Source organism: Heterodontus francisci, chromosome 12, assembly GCF_036365525.1.
Source record: "Heterodontus francisci isolate sHetFra1 chromosome 12, sHetFra1.hap1, whole genome shotgun sequence".
NCBI classification, from domain to species: domain Eukaryota; kingdom Metazoa; phylum Chordata; class Chondrichthyes; order Heterodontiformes; family Heterodontidae; genus Heterodontus; species Heterodontus francisci.
Window position 1 is genome coordinate 65,554,458 of NC_090382.1, and position 17,468 is coordinate 65,571,925.

Consider the following 17,468-nt stretch of genomic DNA (forward strand, 5'->3'; position numbering starts at 1 on the left):
GATCCTCAGTAGCACTGTGACTCTGAACTTTGGTGAGGGGTCAGTAAGTACTCTCGGCACACTTTTCTCCTATGTTCAGGAGCAACATACACCCTCAGGTTCCTCAGCTGGAGTGTCTGCTGGAGGTTGAATACCCAGTGGCCTGTCCTGAGGGTTCAGCGTTGCTCTCACCTTGCCAGAGCGAACAGGGTCCTTGAACCTCTTCCTGTACTGGAACTAGTTCCTGCAACCACACCCTCTCTGCTCACTGTCTGGGCGACCTCAATCCAGGCTTAGTCTGGCCTTCTCCTGAGGATGCAATGCCAGTCTTCGATAAGGCCGTTCCTCAATGTTATCATTCGGAACATCCTCTCCTTCCTGGTTTGCCTGTTTCTGCCATTCAGGCATCATGAGTTGAGCTAAAACAGCCTCCTTAGTCTCTCCCATTGTTCTTCCCGTGAATCTAGACAATTTGGGTGTATGAGACCTGTGCCGCTGTGGCTTTTCTGAGCAATAAATAAGCAGAGTGTGACGATTCAGCCCTCTGTTGCTAGTGAGCTGAAATATCAAGGCAATGAACAGCTCCCTTATATCTGCCTTCGAATTTCAGCCAGATAGAAGACACACCCACTGTCATTTGCCTGCTCCCACTCTCCTTGCAATCCTTGAGTGTCCACGTGATTTCCATTATCGTTGCAGAAAATGGTGCGCGTGGAATTCAAGGCAAGTCTCCCCACCTTCCAACCTCCTCCTGCAACCTTCCAGAATGAACCCATTACCCTTGACCCACCCAATTTTATCATTACCTTTCCCTCCGTTACCATTGATATTCCCTGCATTACCTTGCACAGTGTAATCATCAATGTATTCATGCCATCCCTCCCCCCTGTTCCTACTCCCATTACTATTGACATGCCGACTCTTATCCTTGAACCTCATCACAAAGAACTGGCCATTGTTACTGAGTCCCGTTCCCATCCATATGAAGCTGTCGAATACCTGCCCATTAGTCTTGACCTTCCCCCCTACAGAATCCATTTTCCCCCATTGACTGAGACTGTACACTCTGCTAGCCAGTACCCTTAATTTGCTCCACAGCTCCTGGATGTCGATAGCATTCATCCCTCCCTTAGGCCCTTGCAAAATAACTTCACCGCCATCCCCTCAGCCGACAAGATGCATCTTCACCATCAACATCAATCATTCAACAACCTGGACACTCCACTCCACCCTCCCCTGCTCCTCCATGCACCTGATCAACCCCACCCTTCCCTCCCCGACTACCCACCCCTGCTCCTCGATGTATCCCCTGCCCATGTCGTCGCCGCCATTCTCTATGATGATTCACCCTTGCTGGTGCTGAGCCTGGAGGCAAACAGCCATTCCAATGCTGGCGTTAGTTTAGCAGCTGAGTTAAAGAGAGAAGAGCACAGTCCAGAGATCCAACTGCACAAATCCTACCATTGCACGCCACGTTGAAACATTCGTGAAGCAGGTGGCACGGGAGTATTGCTCGCCATTCACTTAATCTGGCAGGTAGGACTAAATCGTAACCATGTGTAGGGCAATGAGTATTCATGTTGTTTACTGAATGCAAAGCTGAAATCCGCCATTGCGCTGGGGGAACCCTGGAATGCTGTAAACCCGCCGCAGACATAATTCCTCTAAAATAGCCCGCTGTCGGGAATCTGAAAAAACACCTCCCGCCTAATTATATCACCCCAAATCTGCCACACTGGACTGCATAAAAGTCCCCCTATTATATTAATGAGGGCAAGCTGGGTTGAGGATAATCAGGTTTACTTGTGGTTCAACCAGTAATCCTTAATGGGGCTGCTGCAGCCTCCCACCAAAAAAGTTTCATTACAAATTCTTACCTGAATATGGAGCCAGGAGGAGCAAGAATGTTCCTTCTGGCTCCACAACAGTCCTAAAGATAGTAAACACCCCATGCTTGTTCCGCTCCCACTTCCCAGATTACCCTGAGCACTACTGCTGGCATTGCAGTGTCTAAATTAATGTCTGTTTCGCCAGCAGGATGCCTGGGGACTTACAGCAGGCACAGGTTATTCCACTTCTGGTGGAATACTGGTGTGCTGGCACTATCCAATTTCTACCTTTTTGTGTCTTTAATTTTTATGACTCTCCTACTGATTTGACAATTCTCAAGCCTTTTTTCTTGCAAATGGGTAAAGGGAACATCTTTATCTTCCATTAGGTGATCCACGAGAGACCTAAGCTACCAATAATGGGGTTCATGCTAGTAAGAAGTATCTGTAGTATAAACACACATTTCCTCGTGCAATTAATCTCGAGGTTTTATGGCTTTAATTAGTTTATTGTTGTTATTTTGGAACGTTCTATGGCCAAAAGCCAAGGTGTTGGTTAACTTTGTTTGTATTAGCTGAAAGTCTTCTGCCTACATTCAGTTTAAGTAATTCATTTGCAGTGAACCAGTTTGTTCTGTAATGAAGATGTGAAAAGCACTATATAAATACAAGTTATTTTCTTTTATTGGTTTATTAAGCCAATAGTTAATCAGACAAGCATGATGCCCACTTTGCATGTACAACACTTGCAAATATGATTGAGTTTTTCCATAGTTCATGTATTACTGTAAGTTACACATTAATATAAGTATTTTTTTCCCTATGTAGTTGGTCAGGAGACATTTTTTGCCAAGTGTATTTGCTATGTCCATGACATTGGGGAAGTTGCTTTCATAAGGGATTTCCGTTGCTTCCCATCCCCTTCACCCCTCCGTTCATTTATGCTCTCTGGAAAAAAGAGGAGGAGCAATGGAGAAATGTCAGGCAGATGAGGCTACACTGGAAACAGACTGTACCCTCCAATCCACATTTACAGGCAATGACCTTACAGAACTGAATACATAGGCTCCAGGTCTGTAACAATAAGAAATTGCATTCATATACTGTGTTTAGTATGGAAATTGTCCCTAAGATGCTTTTCTCAGGAGGAAGGAAAATATATAAGGTCACCAAAAGCTTGGATGAAAAGATGGGTTTTGAGAAAGCTTTTAAAGGTAGAGGGAGAAATGGAGAAGGGAGAAGGGAGTTTCGGCAGGTGGTGCCAAAAAGTATGATTGAAGCAGTTGAAAGCTCTGCCACCAGTGGTGGAAAGAGGGGCAGGGTGATACACAAAAGACCAGAGTTGGATGACTGAAGGATGCAGCATGGGATTTAAGATTGAAGGAGGTTGCAGATGCCGACACTGATTGTAGTTGGAGAATGTGGGGTGAGGTTGTGAAGGGATTTGAAGATGAGGACGATAAAAGAGCCAGACTACCTTTGTAAAAACTGAAAAAGACTATAAGCATTTCATCTCCATATGAGACAATTTACCTTTACGTTGCTGCATCCCTTAAATGTACCAATCACCACTTGAAAGCAACTCTCTGGCAAGCTCCCAACACTAGATTTAAGACGACTCTGCAGAATTATGCAGGGTCAGCATACTATCAGGCACTATTAACCCACTGCGTGACTGACACTTGATCAGAAAATCTAACCCACTGTTTTAATCCTTTTTTTCTCTTATTCCCAATCTATTGACAATATTTACTTTCAGATTAAATTTAACTGTTCTAAAACATTTCATGTTTTAATAAGAGAGAGTAAACACTATTAGCTTTTCATTGTGAGTTTCTCAATTAGTAAAATTTATTTTAAAATTGGACTGATTTATAACAGAAGATAGTCAATTAAATGATTTAGTTCACTATCCACCACGAAGAATTCGTTATATCATTAACGTGAAATTCAATTGCACTGACCCACACTCAATTTTCATAGAACTAATTTATACAGATAATAATTTGAAGATTTTTCTAGATTTGGGAAAGGTTTTACAGTGCATTACTGGTTGAACCTGGTTTTGGAATTATGGCTTGTTCTGGCAATGACTTTCAATCACAATTATAAAAACTCTTCTTTGTATCTCTTAGAGGTCTCCAAAGATCTATCCTTGACCATCTCCTCTTCCTCATCTACATATTGTACTTTAACAATATTATCTGAAGACATGCAGTCAGTGTCGTCAGACTGCTTGATTGACATTCAGGGCCGAATTTTCACTTTTGATGTGGGAAACAGGCACCGAGACTGGTTCCAGGTCCCGAGCCCACCCCCAGGGAGAAACAGTCACTGACATGGGATTTTTCACTGAGACGGCCCCTAATGGAGACAGGTTCTCTGTCCAATTAATGGCGGCAGGCAGGTTCTAAAGGCTGAAGGGCCAATCAGAGGCCTTCCAGCTTGAAAGGAACAGCAGGATGCCGTAAAGGGTAAGTAACATAGGGCGCTTCAACATGAAGGCACCGTCTCATTGACATTTTTCAAAATATAATTAAAAAACAGAAAAAGCAGCCAGGCCACCACTGTGGAGGTGTGAGGTGACAGGGGTGGGAGGGGGGGGGGGGGTGGGGGTGCGTAAATCCCTCTACAGTGTGGTGTTTGGCTGCACCCACATCCAGGCAGACAGGGAGGGGCTGTAGGCTTGCCTGGAGTGCTGGCCCCCTGGGCTGCCACTAGGTGCCCGCCCTCAGGCAGTTAAACTGCCCCTTGTCATGTTGGGCAACTGGAGGCTGACTAGAAAAATCAAAGTCTGCCTCCTTTTAGTGTCCTTAACAAGTCTTTTAATGAGCCCAATTAGCTGCCTGTCTTGGCAAAAATGGCCTGTGCCGGGAACAGTGTTGAGAAGCCAGCATGCTGGCCAACACCAGTATTTTCAGGCCCCGTCCACCACCATTCCAAACATTGGCAGGGCCTGAAAATTTTACCCTCAGTCTTAAATGAGCCACAATCTCCTCCAGTTGAACATTGGGTGTACTGCCGCAAACTCCATACCCACATCACTGAGTCCATCAGCCTCTCCATCCACTGTGTCAGATTGAAACGGACTGCAAGCAGTCTTGGCGTTCTGCTTGATCCAGAGCTTCTGATTCAACATCCTCTCCAACTCCAAGATGGCCTACTTCAGCCTCTAAAAGTTACTTGCCTCAGCCTCAGCCTTGCCCTATCAACTGCTGAAACTCTGATCCAGACTTTGCCAGCTCCAGCTGTCACTATACTAATGCTCTCCTGGCTGGTCTCCTATTTGCCACAGAATCATAGACTTATACAGCATATAAGGAGACCATTTGGCCCATTGTGTCTGTGCCGGCTCTTTCAAAGAGCAATCCAATTAGTCCCACTCCACCACTCTTTTCCCAAATCCTTTCAAGTATTTTCAATTCCCTTTTGAAGACTGCTATTGAATCTGGGCTACTATTAAATCTATATCCACCACCCTATCTGGCAGTGGTAGGGCATATGGGATTAGATTAGATTAGATTAGAGATACAGCACTGAAACAGGCCCTTCGGCCCACCGAGTCTGTGCCGAACATCAACCACCCATTTATACTAATCCTACACTAATCCCATATTCCTACCAAACATCCCCACCTGTCCCTATATTTCCCTACCACCTATCTATACTAGTGACAATTTATAATGGCCAATTTACCTATCAACCTGCAAGTCTTTTGGCTTGTGGGAGGAAACCGGAGCACCCGGAGAAAACCCACGCAGACACAGGGAGAACTTGCAAACTCCACACAGGCAGTACCCAGAATCGAACCCGGGTCCCTGGAGCTGTGAGGCTGCGGTGCTAACCACTGCGCCACTGTGCCGCTGTAGGGGTAGTATAAATGGGTGGTTGTTGGTCGGCACAGACTCGGTGGGCTGAAGGGCCTATTTCAGTGCTGTATCTCTAAATAAAAATAAATATTCCAAACCCCAACCATTCATTGCGTAAAGGAATTTTTCCTCACATCGCCTCAGGTTTTTTTGCTCATCGCCTTAAATCTGTACCGTCTGGCTATTGACCCTTCAACCATTAAAAACAGTTTCTCATTATTTACTCTATCTAAACCCTTCATGATTTTAAACACTTCTATCAGATCTCTGCTTAACCTTCTCTGTTCTAAGGAGAGCATGTGTTGTAAATTTTACTGAAACCTCTGCTGCCGGCACTCCTGTCCTTGATGATCTACATTGGCTCTTGGTCCTACAATGCCTCCAATTTAAAGTTACTTCTGCTTAAATTCCTTCACGGCCCTGCTCGTCTCTCTTTGTAACTTCCTGCAGCTCTACAAACCAGCGCGGATGCTGCGTTCTTCCAACTCTGGCCTCTTCTGCATCCTCCAATCCTTTTACACAACCATTGGGGACTGAGTCTTCAACTACCTAGGCCCACGATCTGAAATTTCCTCCTTAAATTTCTCTATGTCTCCACTGCCCTCTCTTCCTTTAAGACCGTCCTTAAAACTCACCTCTTTGATCAAGCTTTTGGTCACCACTCTTAATATCTCTTCCTTCATCTTGGTGGCGGTTTCGGCTTATTGCACCACTGAAGCATCTTGTGACCCTATTCTACTTTAAAGGCAATATACAAATGCAAGTTGCTGTTATTACTAGCAAGGCACTGACTGTCAAGGCAGTAGGTACATCTAAATTATTTCTGTTTGTTACTATAGTGCATCCATTGTTCCAATCATTTTTACTCTGTTCTTATATGTAGCCATTTATGTTAAAAAAACACTTCAATTCAGAGTTGATTTCCAAAATAAAGTCTCTGTCCTTTGATTCTAGTGATGCCAACTTTAAGGACGTCCTATCTGATTCAGATTCAGAAATGGACAGTACGGAGCAATTAGAACATGGGAGCACTGACACTTTGGCTAATGGCTGCAAAACCGATATAGATCCTGCAAAAAGGCTTGCCAAACGACTGTACAATCTTGAAGGGTTTAAAAGATGTGATGTGGCACGGCACCTTGGAAAAAAGTAAGTTTACGCATATTACTGGGAATTACTTTTGAGTATTGACTACTAACTGTTTCTATCAAGTATCAAAATCTTTATTTGAATAAAGTTAAACATCTCTCCTATTCATTTGTGTATGGACTGCTCATATACGCAATAACCATTATCCATTTGTATTAAAGCCAATTTCAAAGTTGCTGATTATAGTGCCTTAAGTGCTTCCTCTTTTTTGGACTGTATTAAAAGTCTTTGCCAATTTAATGAATTGTTTTTTTTTCCCCTTCTTCACACTGATCGTTGCTTCAATTAAGCTCAGATTATATTGAATTAAGTTCGGTGGATTCTGTAAATAACAGAATTTAATTTTACTCTCCTGGTTTCCATGTTAGTCAGTTTAGAGTTTAATTCTCTAGGTGGCTCAGGGTGACAAACTGCCCTGATCTGACTATTTAAAAGTGTGTTATTCTGTGTAATGTGTGACCAAAGAACAGACTTGGTAAGGCAAATGGGGTTTTTGAACTGGGAGCAAGCCTGGTCTAAATCAGTCTGGCAGGAAAGCAGATTTGAGTTGTTAGCTCGTCCTTTGCCACAATATCAATGATTCAATGAAACTCACTGCACAGGTTTTTGTCAAGTTATCACCAATAGAAAGATCAATGTTTTTTCTTCATCTCTCCTGCATTAAGAGAGAGAGTTTCATTAAGATTGGTCACTCAGAAAAAAAAGAACAGGAACAGAGGAATTTTACACCTACATTTCAGCGCAATCCAATTGCACTGACCACTGCATACAGCAGGCAAATTGCGTTCACACAAATGTGCCCACTGTAAGCGGTGGGGACTGTGGTACATAGATTCTGTCCTCATATTTCAGGGATTCAGTACATAAGACTAGTTATACATAGTAGATAATTAATTTATGTGTGATTAAATAGCAGAAAATATTAATTTCACATACCACATTCTGGAGTCAAACTACTCAAATTACAGATATGTGTAGTGCAGATATGGTAGCGGTAGGAAGACAGAGAAAGATTTGTGTGGCGTATCATTGGTTGAGCAAAGCTGCAACTTGAAAATAGCATGATGGGCTTAACACAGTGAGAAATCACAGCAACTGCAACTGAAAAAATAAACTAGTCATTCATGCGATGAAGCATGCCAGAGTGAAGAACAGTGGGGAAGCATAGCAGGTGGAGCTGCAGCATTTAAGGTGGGAGTACAATGCTAGGCCAGGACAGATATGGCTGTAGAAAAATCTTGTCTTCACAAAGTAAAGCTAATCTGCCAATCAACTGAGTAAATTTAAATAGAATTGTAAGGACAAGAGCAGATAAAATATTATTTTTGTAATGTTGTTCAAGTTAAATTGAAGCCAGAACAGATTAGAAAAGTTAAAAGAATCAGTATTTGAGCATTCCAACAATATTTTGACTTGTGCAATTACCCACCAAGATATAGTGACAGAGACATTGTTATGAATAATTTGGATTCCTGCCTTGTGATCCCCTTAGTACACCCATTAACATTGTGCTGAACAGCAATATAAGGTACATGTAGGCAGTAACTTCAAGTTGAATGGATAATTGAAATGTTAAAACAAAGGTTCATATGTTGGGACAGAATGAGGATGTGGTGTTGTATAGCCCCACCAAGGTTTCAAAAATCACTTAATCTGTGCTTATTGCATAGCTGTATCTCACAAAGATTCATTGCCATAGGGCAGGTGTAGTCATTGGCAGCAGAGAACACTGAAGGGTGATTCCAGTGGGGAGTGCCACAAACCAGGAACATGTCTCAGGAAATTTTCTATACATTATATTAGTGGATGGAAAGCCACGAGTTGTGCACCCACAATTTCTCAAGATGCACTCCTTGCAAATGCTGGATCACGGAAGGCAGCCAGAAAACATGCTGCTGATCTTGACTGGAGGCAGGATGGCAAAGAATTCATACTCACCCAACCTTATGAGTGCTGACCAGTATAAATTCAGGGATCAAACTCCATAGAATATTTTCAGTTTCCTTTAAGCATCCAAAATGCTTTTGATTGCAAGCTGGGAAATAGCACGTGGGTAGAGAATTTAAAGGCCTGCAACATCTTGAAGGGCCAGGCAGTGTCATTACCACTTCTATACAGGGGATGGGGTAGTGGTGGAGGGAGGTGGGTAGGGAAATTCTATTTCAGAATGGCCACTGGGTCTACAGGAGAACAGAAAGAGGTACTGGAAATATTCTTGCAGGAAGTAAGGCAGAAGAGGACTGGCTATCAAGAAGTAATGGTAGTGAGTGACAACAGGGTAGCTTTGCATCTGCTTCAGTTTACTCCTGCTTCTCTTACTGTGATGGGAGCCTGCACCTTGAGACGCCAGGCAGAATATATTACACAACATGCCCAGATTAAAGCAAGTGGGTTCAGATCCACTCCAGAGACTTATGCACAAATTCTAAACTGACATTCCAATACAGTGCTGAGGGACACTGCACTGTTGTAGGTGTCGTCTTTTGGATGAGACATTAAACTGAGACCCTATCTGCCGTCTCAGGTGGATGTAAAAGATCCCATGGCACTATTTTGAAGAAGAACAGGGGTCCTGACCAATATTTATCCCTTAAGCAACATCATAAAAACAAATTATCTGCTCTTTTTCATATTGCTGTTTGTGGGATTTTGCTGTGCACAAATTTCTTACATTACAACAGTAATTACTTCAAAGGTACTTAATTGGCTATGAAGTGCTTTAGGATTTCCTGAGGTCGTGAAAGGCGCAAGTCTTTCTTTTCTTTCTTATATCACCTGGTGAATTTACACCATACCCACTCCAAGGACAGTATATTCTTTCAGAGGTGAGGTGACCAAACTGAATACAGAACTCCAGATGGAGTCTGACCAAGGTCTAGCTATCACTTCCTCCCCTTTGTGTTTTAATCCAATAATTTGGTATTTCTTTCTTTTATAGCAATGATTTCAGCAAGCTAGTGGCTGAAGAATATCTTAGTTTCTTTGACTTTACAGACTTGACATTGGACAAAGCACTTAGGTGAGTAACAGTTGCAAAGGTAACTCCATTGTAAGATGCAAATATGGCTAAGTCTGTTTTCAAGATGGAAAATAGGATAAACACATTTTTGTTAATAAAATACCTATTATTAATTGAAAATAATAGGCTCGCTGAAAGTTGCTGTTAGTTCTGTTAAAAGTAAGATTTAAGTTGCACTTTTTTTAACCTTACTTGAAGATATTGTTGCAGAATAATGTGTAATGTACCTTAAAATGAATACTTTGTTATTTTTATGTATAGTGTGTAATAACAAACAACATAGGGTAAATTTTAATATGCTGATGGAGGGATGCTCCGTAGCATTGGTGGGCAGAATGGACTTTTTGTTTTTTTTTAAATTATGACCTAATTATTTTCTATGATCATTTGAGTCTCTATGATTCTGGTGATGTGATAAATGTCTTCAAGATTATTCAAGGTTATGATGAGATAAGAGTGAAATTGTTTCCATTGGGCAGCAAACAGTGACAAGAGGGCAAAAATTTTAGATAAACATAAAAGAAAAAAGGGATAGGTAGAAACAATATTTACACAAAGAGTAGTTAGAACGTGGACTTCTCTGCCACAAGCTGTTTTCCATAAATTCCTCTAAAAGACAATCAGTTAATTGCTTGAAAAAGAGGATCGAGCAGCATAGTAGGATTAAACATGATTGCTGTTATAGAGAACTGCAGCATGTATTTGATGGACTAAATGGCCTGCTTCTGTCTTATAATAATCCTTGATTCAGTTTTACTATAGTAGGAATCCTGGCCTGGAGTTTCCGCTCAATTGCACTGGCTTTTTTGGCGCAATAGCTGATATCGGCAACCAGCTCAAAGGATTGTGGAATTTTAAACGCAAATTGTGTTCAGCCTAACTTAAGTTTTAAAAACATCACGCTGGAAGTAGGCTCTGCTAATAAAACTGGCCATGCCCCTAGGTTGAATTAGTCACTATTGGGAATTTTCACTTGTTTGCAAGTCTTGAGGAGGCTCCAAAAATTAAAGTATTTCTTTAGGGCACAAGGACACTAATGGATACATTTTGAAAGGTTCTGAATGATTCTTTTTTAATTTATCATGAAACTAACTACTGTACCCCAATCTAACTAGAAAATCGATTTGTATCTTCTTTAAATCATTTTCAGTAATTTAAAATTGAGTTACTCGCAGGTGGTGGATTGACACTGTGATTTAAAATGCTTACTTATCCAACTGTATTAATGAAACTTTATAAAGTTATCACTCTTAAATATATTAATGAATTTTTTTAAAGTAAAATTTTAAAAATATATATATTTTAACACGCTGCCCGATTTGTGCTGGTTCATGGCAGCTATTGCATTTGGTGATATGCAAATAAGTTTGAGCAGAAATTTGGGGGAGGGAAAGCACTTTCAAAACAGGTGCAATTTTATGTGCAATTTGCCCCAAAATCGCAGACTGTGTCCAAAACGGAAATTCTATTGCTCACCCATGTTTAAAGTTTTAAGTACATTGTAGTAAACAGGTTAGAATGTGTGCTTAACATAGCATTCATCAGGTTTGGTCATTTTTTATTAGAATTTTAGAAATTTCAGCATGGGGGAATTCCTTTCAGTCCATTCTGTTGATGCAAATTCCCATTTAGCATTATCTACACCTATCCCAATTCCCTGCTCTTTCCCCATATCGCTTAATATTTTTCCTCTTCATGCTTATTTTGTTCCTTTTTAAATACTATTATTTACAGCTTCAGTAGCCATATTGCTAAAAGCCTGTGTATTTGTGCACTTCCAGTCCACAAACCTGCAATTTTGTTTTATATTTTTAAGTCAACATTTAACATTCAAACTGCCTATGTAAGCATTTATTGTGGAAATTCTCAATGTAAGTAGTTGTCTGTCACAGTTGTTGATAAACCAGTTGAGTCACTTAAAATATGTTACGCATCATTTTCTTCACAGTAACTGTAATTAAATTGTCCAAAATAAGGTTCTAAAAAAATTGAAAAAATGCATATTTTGTAGTCTGATTAAATTTATCTATGAATTATCTTTTATGACTTTTAATGCTTTCCTTAAAATGCTCACTTCAAGAATTCAGTCTTTCTCAAAGACCTTGGGCAGGATTCTCCGTTTGGGATTGGCACTCTGATGTTGGTACCATTTCCAGTCACGACCCTGCTCCAAGGGGAAATCAGTCATGGGATGCGATTTTCCCGGAGGTTGGCCCTAATTGGCTGGAGGGCATGTTTGGCAGCCAATAAAGGCAGCAGGTGTGGGAAGGAGGTGGGAGGCTGAAAGTGCGGGCCTGACTAAATGGGATGATAGCAGCCATTACTGTGGCTGCTATATTGCAACGCTGTGCCAGGGAGAAGTGAGGAGTAGAAAAGGCAGAGGCCTAGCAGCGTGGCAGGGCAGCCCCAAGGTTCACTGATGCCGCACTTGAGATGATGCTGGAGGTGGTGAGAGAGAAGCAAGATATCTTGTTCCTGAGGGTGGCAGGAGAAGGCCTCCCAGTCAAATCAAGCAGGCCTGGCTGGAGGTGGTAGCAGAGTAAGTGAGCAGTCCCAGTGTTGTGAGGAGGACCTGGGTGCAGTGGTGCAAAAGGTTCAATGATCTTCAATGTTCTGGCAAGGTGAGTGCAGCATGACACCCAGATGGCAGACCTTCAGGTCTGCAGCCACCAGCAGACCCACCAGCTGAGCAACCTGAGGGAACATGGTGCTCCTGAACATGGGAGAACTGTGTGCCCAGGATAATTAATGATCCGGGAGCAAGGTTCAAATCTCTAGCACTACTGAGGAGCTGGCAGCACTGATAAATGCAGCATCTCATTTAAAGGAGCTGCTAGAATTGGTGAGTGAGGCCAAAATATTTTTGTCCCTGCAGGAAAAGAGGGCGCGTAATGCCAGGAAGGGGGCTTGCACAGGTGGACGAGAGTCCTAGCTCGTCATCCTTACTACGATGGAGGGGGTGGCCTTCGACATCGTGAGGGTGGCATCACATGAGGAAGTGGGTGATGGAGAAATAGAAATTCCTGTAGAAGAGGGTGAAAAAATACTGAATTCTGTAGATTAAGGGGATTGAGTGCATTTTTTCCCATGCGATAGCATACCAAAACTTCAGATGCATTGGGTAACCTCACCTCTGGAGAAGCATCAGGTGTCATATGCGAGTTCTCATGATCTCCTTCTTATGTCTTCCACAGGGCAAGTTGTGGAGGGGGAACATGCCAGTGCTGCACTGACATTACTGGAGTCCTCAGACGAGATTGAAGCAACTGAATCAGCACCATCACTTCATTCAAGTGCACCCTCCACCAGCGTAGATACACTCACATGGTGGGCTCTCGAGCACGATTAGAAAGCATGGCACTGGATGAAGATCATGTCATGTGTGAGCAGTAGGAGTTGAGGAGGCAAAGGCAGCTGGGGGCAGTCCCCCTCGAAGGATGGAGGACAGGCACTGCCATGCTCAGCTGGGCAAGAATGCAGGGCCTTGGGAGTCACAAGCAAGGCACCTGTAATTTGACCAGCAGCATGAGAAGTGTGCCCACATGTCGGAGTTCCCTGAGGAAGAGTGAAGTCATGTGCTGAGAATGGAGGAGTCCATTCAGGTCATAAGCATGGCCATGGCTCAGCATTTTGAATGCATGAGCTCCTCAATTGAGAGAGCGGCCAACCTTATGGAGAGCCATTTGTGGCAACACTGTGCGTGGATGCAAGAACTGCGAACTGACATGCACAGAATGCATGCTACATTCTGCAGCATTAACTGGTCAGTGGCACTAGTGGCACAAAGATGCATGGAGTAGATGCCAGTTGTGCCCCAGCTGGTGGTCCCTTCTAGCGATCCAGAGCGGTATCAGAGGACTAAGGCAGTCACCGATGAGGATGAAGGTGCTAACGCTAATGAGGTGCCATCTTCATCATCAGCCTCCTTGGCCTCTCTGACTAAGGAACCATCTATGCAGCAGGACCCTGTAATGGAGGCTGCCTCTGCATTGGTGCCAGTGCAGAAGCCTCTGGCACCTCCATAACGAGGATGACCATCATGGGCACCTCAGCTGCAGCAGATATATGCGAGCGAGCTGCCTCCGCCACATCTCAGGTCACAGAGGAGTGTGGCATAGAAGTGTTCGATAGCGAAAGCCAGCATGTCGTTCATTGTACTGAGCAGTTCACTTAGGTGGTTTTCATTTGTGCTTGTGTGAATTTTTAATTTTTAAGTACGTTGGCAAAGTTGTGACATGATCCCAAACATGTGGGCTTCCAGTCTTTGATGGCAAAACTGCAAAAGAGGGAAGAAGAGGTGAAAGAAAGCAATGGTCTTTGAACAGAACACTGAGACCGCTGGACAGATGTGTACCATACAAGAATGGAACTATTCAAAGTTGTACGTTTAATGGATTTGTTCTCACAATCAGAGCAAATTGAATGCCAGAGCATAAGGTCCTGCTAGATGAGTAGTGGTGATCAGGTGAAACATGCCTGGATTAGATGTGCCCGAGTGTTCACGCCATCCTGATGAGTGCTTTGACTCCTGGGACAGCTCCGGCCACCTCCCTGTACAGCATGAACATCACTTTGCTCTACATCTTCCTCCTCCTCTTTCTTCTCTTCCTCCACCTTCATCTCTTCCTCTGATAAGCTTTGTTGATCTAATGCTGCACCACCTTCAAGGTCCACACCACTCTAGAGGGTCAAGTTATGGAGAGCACAGCAGACCACCACAATGCACAAGACCCTTGCAGGAGTGTACTGCAGGGCGCCACCCAGCTGGTCGAGGCTTCAGGAGCCTCATGGCCTGCTTGATGGTGGTCCTTGTGAGCAGATGGCTTCAGTTGTAATGCCTCTGTGTCTCTGTCCCGGGATCACGTAAAGGTGTGAGTAGCCATTTCTTCATCCATGAAGTTTCGATGATGCCATGAAGAACAGCAGCACCCTTGACTGCTGGAGAATGAAGGCGTCATGACAGCTGCCAATATAGTGAGCGCACACATGCATAAAACACTTGCTATGGTTACAGACCAGCTGTGTTTAGGGAGTGGAAGACATTCCTGCTGAGGAATCTCATTTGTTGCTCACTTGGCGTCTTGATGGCCACATGAGTGCAAACAATGATGTCCTGCACCTGCGGGAATCCACTGAACTTTGTGCCGGCGAGACCCCATCTGTTCGAAATTGTAAGTATTGCCCAGCTTTCGCAACAAAGATATCAGTGACCTGTGATATGCAATGGTGTGCTGCTGCTTGAGAGACGCCACCAAGGTCCGCTGCTGAACCTTGGAACAAGCTAGAGGCAAAGACGTTCAAGGCCACAGTGACTTTAAGGGCTACTGGTAAGGCATGGTGACCAGTCCTGCAAGGTCTGAGGTCTTCCTCGACAAGGGCACAAATCTCACTCCCCACCTGCATAAATAAGGAAGATGGTTGTGGTTGTTGGAGGTCAATCATCTCAGCTCCAGGCCTGTTTCTGTGCTGTATAACTCAATGACTCTATCACTCTATCACTGCAAGTGTTCCTCAGGGTAGTGTCCTAGGCCAAACCATCTTCAGCTGCTTCATCAATGACCTTCCTTCAATCATATGATCAGAAGTGGGGATGTTCGCTGATGATTGCACAATGTTCAGCACCATTCAAGACTCCTCAGATACTGAAGCAGTTTGTGCAGAAATGCAGCAAGACCTAGACAATAACCCAGCTTGTGTTGATAAGTGGCAAGTAACATTCGCGCCACACAAGTGCCAGGCAATATCCATCTCCAATAAGAGAGAATCTAACCATCTCCCCTTGACAGTCAATGGCATTATGATCGCTGAATCCCCCACTATCAACATCCTGGAGGTTACCATAGACCAGAAACTGAACTGGAGTAGCCATATTAATACCGTGACTACAAGAGCAGGTCAGAGACTAGGAATCCTGCGGTGAGTAACTCAGCTCCTGACTCCCCAAAGCCTGTCTACCATCTACACGGCACAAGTCAGGAGTGTGATGGAATACTCTCCACTTGCCTGGATGGCACAGCTTCAACAACACTCAAGAAGCTCAACACCATTCAGGACAAAGCAGTCTGCTTGATTGGCACCCCATCCACAAACATTCACTCCTTCCACCACCGCGCACAGTGGCAGCAGAGTGTACCATCTACAAGATGCACTGCAGCAAAACACCAAGGCTTCTTAGACAGCACCTTCCAAACCCGCAGCCTCTACCACCTAGAAGGACAAGGGCAGCAGATGCAATGGAAAACACCACCTTCCTACTTACCCAACATGGACTACAGCAGTTCAAGAAGGCAATTCACCACCACCTTCTCAAGGGAAATTAGGGATGGGCAACAAATGCTGTCCTAGCCAGCGACGCCCACATCTTGTGGACAAATAACAAAAGGGCACAGTCTCCTGCTGCACTGATTCTCTGACATCTCCAGGTAGCTTCTTATTCAGCGGTACACTCGATGCTGAGGATATGCCATTTGTTGCCTTTCTGCACCTCTTTCCTCTTCTCTGCCCTCCTCATAGCCAGGGCTTTGTATCTGCTGCTTAGGATGTTGATCCCCATTGCCACTGGACCCAATATCTAATTGTAATCCCATTACCAGCTGTTGTTTTGCTTGCTGTCAGTTGCATTCACAATGCTTATCGTACCCCTTTCTTATGGCCCCTGGAGAGTCACAACCCCCTAAATTGCCACTTGTTCCGCTAACTCTGCTAATTTGATGGCAGCTGTGTGCCAATGGATGAGTGCCCCTTTTATGAGTCCACCTCATTGAATGGCATGGCCATGACTGACTCCCCGCTATGTTGCTGCCTCCTTCTACTTGACCTGCTCCAGATCCAACACGGATCCTGTGTCTTCCCACAAAAACTGCAAGCTAGCCCTTAACGAGTTGACAACAAGCTTGTTAACAGGCTTAATTGGTCATTGCTCAGAATTGGGCGGGTTGCAGGGTCCCTCATCACAAAAATTGCTGACTGTCTGAATGGTGTTGGGAAGCCTGCATAACGACCAGAAACGGGAAATTACGTGTTCACCTCAATTCCCATCCCCATTTGACACCAAAATCATGCCCTTGGATATTGATTGAAATTTTTTTGTCCTAGAAGAGTTGCACTGAGCTTTCAACCAAATCTGTGCATTTTAAGCATGCGCAGTTTGTAGAATTTTCCTGCGTGCAATTTCTGAGTAGAAGCAGAAGAATGTGTTCCCTCATCCTGTGAGGACTTGAGATCTGAGATCCCTTCCTTTTTCCAAATGATTTTTCACTAAGTGAAGATTGAATTCTCAAAGATTTATTTCAAGCAGCTGTCATTGAAAATAGTAACATTTTCTATGGTGGAATGCTCAGTCAGACAAAATCTGTGATTAGCACATTTGTGATGAATGGCAGCTGTTTCCCTTTTTGACTGTCAACAAAGATTATTTATTGAGAATGGATTTCTTTCTCTTTAATTGATAAATTGAAAGCCCAATCAAAAAATATTTCTCTATGATAATTTAAGGATTTAGGATTATTTTCTTTAAAAAAAACCTGGGAAACTGTATTAACAATGAACTTTTGAGCATTTTAGGACCAAAGGAATGGGGGGGATGGTGGAGCCTGATGGTTTAAAAGAGAACAATGGCAGTTT

The 17,468-nt window shown here is 43.4% G+C and overlaps 1 protein-coding gene across 1 annotated transcript in view; it reads left to right on the plus strand.

Moving 5' to 3' along the window:
* The window catches only part of LOC137375610 (PH and SEC7 domain-containing protein 2-like), a 198,689-nt gene that overhangs the window by 26,888 nt on the left and 154,333 nt on the right, over positions 1 to 17,468 (plus strand). Inside the window, exons 3-4 of the mRNA XM_068042988.1 lie at positions 6,632 to 6,826; positions 9,765 to 9,845. Coding sequence (XP_067899089.1) covers positions 6,632 to 6,826; positions 9,765 to 9,845 — 276 coding nt within the window. The remainder of the gene's footprint in view (positions 1 to 6,631; positions 6,827 to 9,764; positions 9,846 to 17,468) is intronic.